The 4097-nt window shown below is 40.3% G+C and overlaps 1 protein-coding gene across 1 annotated transcript; it reads left to right on the forward strand.

Moving 5' to 3' along the window:
* Positions 1-677: 677 nt before the first annotated feature.
* LOC306961093 (uncharacterized protein) lies at positions 678-3801 on the forward strand (the record flags this gene model as incomplete). Its single annotated transcript, XM_079553704.1, has 4 exons — positions 678-747; positions 1248-1424; positions 2176-2496; positions 3653-3801. 4 exons carry the CDS (start codon positions 678-680, stop codon positions 3799-3801), a joined length of 717 nt encoding a protein of 238 aa, XP_079409830.1.
* Positions 3802-4097: the final 296 nt, after the last annotated feature.

Genomic DNA, 4097 nt, shown 5'->3' on the forward strand with positions numbered 1-4097 from the left:
CGGAAGCAAAACCCCAACAAGCTGCCTGTGCTCTCCTCTTTTATACCGTCCAAAAGCCCATAGTTTCCTACCCCCTCCAAGCCTCTCGTCCTTCCTGTCCACTCAGTATGGTCATTCCCATTTGAGGTCTGTCGGTACAGATTTCCTTTTGAGCAAACTCCTCCTTTTGTGAACTGTCAGCTACAATGAGTTTCCCCATGACATCTGCGGCAGCAAACCATACCTAGAGCATATGTAGTAAAGTGGTAAGGTATTGGGTTCACCTTACAACATAAGTCTCACAAAAAGGCAGAGGCAGAAATAGAAAAAGAGAGGCGTTTTATTTTACAATAAGAGTTTAAATAAATTGTTTTTTAATAAAATGTATTAGACAGGGCAGAATGGACTGGCAGTAACACAGCTACATAAACAATAAGGCCTATGCAATTGGTTTTAAACCAAACCACTATAGCTGAGTTCACCCAGTACATGCAAACTACAAACCCAAATTCAAAAAGGCAAAAACAAGAGTAAAACAAAGACAGCAGTGGCTGGCTGTAACACCAAAAACCCCACAAACCACTAGCTTCCGTTACAGAAAACACAGTATGTAATGTCATCCATATCTTGACAATACACATTTCTGTTGCTGTGGGACTCTCTACACTCGGTCACATTTACAGTGAAGCTCCCAGCATATGGCCTCGAGTGGACCAGCAGCACCCAGTTCAGCCCCAGACAATAGGTGTGAGCCAGGCGGCTGCATTGGTAAAATTAATTGTTATACCACTTCATCACACATATATTGCCATAAACCAGCTGCAGTCACCTAAGTAATTACTTTAAAGCACTATGGCCCACTCTGGTCGCAACAGACAATAAATTGTCCTGTTTAAACACTTCAAGTTATAGGTCATACATGCCTAATACTCCTTACTAAGCTCTTTTAGAGAAAGCTTAAGCTATGCGAGGCAGAGAGAGGCTATAACATTAGGCACTAGTCTGAATGATCTCCTCTTTGACAATACTGAGAATTTTGTGGCTGAATTGAGTCAAAGTAAAAAACGAGTACAAGGTGAAAAACTTAAACTGTGTGTTGTGAAATAATCATTTATGAGTGTACAGTAGGCCCGCCTCTGCTTGAAAGACTTCCTGCGTGTATTTTTATCAGCCCTTTCACTCGCTTCCGATTTGGTGATTTGTGGGCAGGAGAAGGAGGTGTGGCGTACGGTCGGTCCTAGACATAAAAGATTTCCCGTGCGGTGCAGAACACACAGCGCGTGTACTCTCGGCGCTGCAACACAGGGACACCACTGCAGGAAGTTTACGCATCCAGCCTGCGGACATCGCTGGAAAAATACATTACTTGAAAGCCAGAGTGGACAAGTCTCCGTTGGACCGCCTAAAGATGTATATCGTGTTGAGTTTGGTCGCTCTTATATGTGGTGAGTTGCAGATTATTAGTAGCCTACAGTAACTGCCCGGGCTTGAACTTTTCTTTTTCACATCATACGAGCCTTTGATAGAATGTAGCCTACTACAACCAGATGAACAATCAGGCAACAAATAGACAATGATTACGATCTGCAAACCCTGGAAAGCACTGTAGATTTTAGGGATAACGGATTGATAACATATCTATATTAACAGTGTTTGTGATGGAAATCATAGCTGTCCGTTTGCCTTCTCTTAAGTTGTTGTGTAAAACGCACGTGTCGGGATGTTATAGCCTAAGTGCGCGCTTTTTCCCTACTTGAGAATCATTTCACACCCAGGACCATAGACTGTAAAAAATAACCCAGGACCCAGTGGTCAGGTGTCAGCCTCTCGTCAGCTACCTTTGTTCAAAGCTCACTACGCTCAATTCGCCCGCCGGATTTGGGCTGAGGATGTACTGTACAAGTGCACATTAATCTTCTCCACATTTAAAGAAATGTTCATTGTTATGTTTGCACCTCGTGGCAGGGCGCACAGTCCTGTTGTCTGTCTTGGCTGTGTTGAGTGAAGCAGGGTCAGCAAAGACAGGAATGTATGAATGAAATGATGTAATGACGTTGTCGAGTCCTCTTGGCCACTCACGCCCTCTGGTGGTGCATCGCGTGCATCATTAGGCAAAAACAAATGTATTCTGGTATTAATTTCACTAAATAACACTCTCTAAAAATTGCTTCTTGGTCTAAAACCTTTCTCTTTTAGTTGCTGTGACGGCTGCACCCACTCAGACTGAAGAGAAAACTGTGACAGAAGGAGACAACATTACCTTAGCCAGTGAAGTGGACATCGGCAGACATGGTACCCTCACTGACGATAATAAGGAAGTTCTTCTGAACATGGGGGACCGACTGGTCAATGTACAAAACAACCGCTTCTACTGGGACTCTGGGACCAGATCTATCATCTTAACAAGTGCTCAGATGGAGGACAGCAAAACCTATCATCTCCAGACCTACCCTAATGGAGATAAAAACATTGTCATCATTAAACTGAACGTAACTGAGCGGCTGCAACAAGTTCCTGGTAAATATCAAACCTTTATTTCAGACACGAGGTCCAGTTAACACACAGCAAACAAAACGACAACACACAACAGTCTAGAGCAGACAACTGTATCAGTGTCGTCACAATAATATCAAAAAACATATACTTAATAGTGCCCACTTTGGAAACACTGGAAAACTATGTAACAGTTACTTTACTGCTCAGTTATAGGATTGAAGTATTGAAGTGGTCTAATAACTACATGGAAACATTATCACACCAAATGTATTCCATTCCATGATAGTTTTAACCCTTACCCTAACACAGCATTAAGACTGTAAATGATCTGGAAAGGCTTGTATGTTCTTTAGACAGTTTTGTAAAAATAAAACTACTGGAGCACCTGGATGACTGAGAATGTACATACTGTTATTTTCTTGGTAATCATTTCGAAGCAGAGCTGCAAAATGCATTATCCCTGTTGTCCCTATTACCATCCTGTCTTCAGACTGTTCTGCAATGTTAAGTGCAACCGAATAACACCATTGCTATTGGTTGAATTATTCATCAAGTACAGACGACTATATTAAAACATATTTGTTTCTATTTGACTTGCCTGCAGGTCTGAGGGACTTCAAACTGTCACAAATTGCTTCTTTTAAGTACGGTGTAGAATAGACTTTCCTATATTTTATTTGATTGTTTCGTACAATGTTTTACAGTAACTTTATTGACCGATTCCATTTATTCTAACGGTAATTTCTTTCTTAAATAGACAAGTCTTGGAAAGTTTGTTCCCACTTAATTTGAATAACATAATGGATTGTTCCTCTATTCATAGGTTACTTGAGGATGTTTATTCACAATAATGGACTAAAAGTACTCATGACTGTAGGAATTTACCAGAGGTGGTCAGTAAAAACATGAGTAGCATTTGTGTGGAGGGTTTATTACCCTTCGCCCTCTATATTTGAAAGGTAAATATTAGACTTTTTACTCCACCAAATATCTTTGAAGGCGCTGCTGTTGTTAACACTTTAAAGATGGCAGCAAATGGTTTCCCAAAAGCCATAAAAATACTTAATGATATAAATAAATGAATAAACTCAGCTCATGTTTAAACGCCAGTGTACAAATGTACCTATTTATGTATGATGTGTTTTGTTTTGTTTTGTTTTTTTGTTTTTTACTACAGAAGACCCGTCTCCTGGGACAACTTCTGGGTCCATCAGTGCCCAGCAGATAGAGAGGGTTCGAGTGGGAGTCTACATCTCTCTGGGTCTGATCTGTCTAACTGTGGCTGTGGCTTCTGTTTTCTGGCTGACCAAATGTTGGAAAAAGTGAGGAAAACACTGAACAAATACAACAGACATACACACCCCAGAGGCAACAACACATAACATTTTCATAATTAGAATTTAAATTTTTCTTACAATGTATAAACGTATTTGGTTTTACTAATCCATGATACATTTACTTGCTGTCGTGAGTTAATATTATTGATTTACCAGCGTGTCATTCGCTGTTGTAGAATTACACAGAACTAATCTTGACCCTGGGATGTTGAATTTGTAAAGTTAGGGCTCTTTGACTGAACCGGACTTGACTCTTTGGTAGTTTATATTAATCAGTAAAAAATA

Source organism: Gobius niger (genome assembly GCF_951799975.1).
Source record: "Gobius niger genome assembly, chromosome: 3".
NCBI lineage: Eukaryota > Metazoa > Chordata > Actinopteri > Gobiiformes > Gobiidae > Gobius > Gobius niger.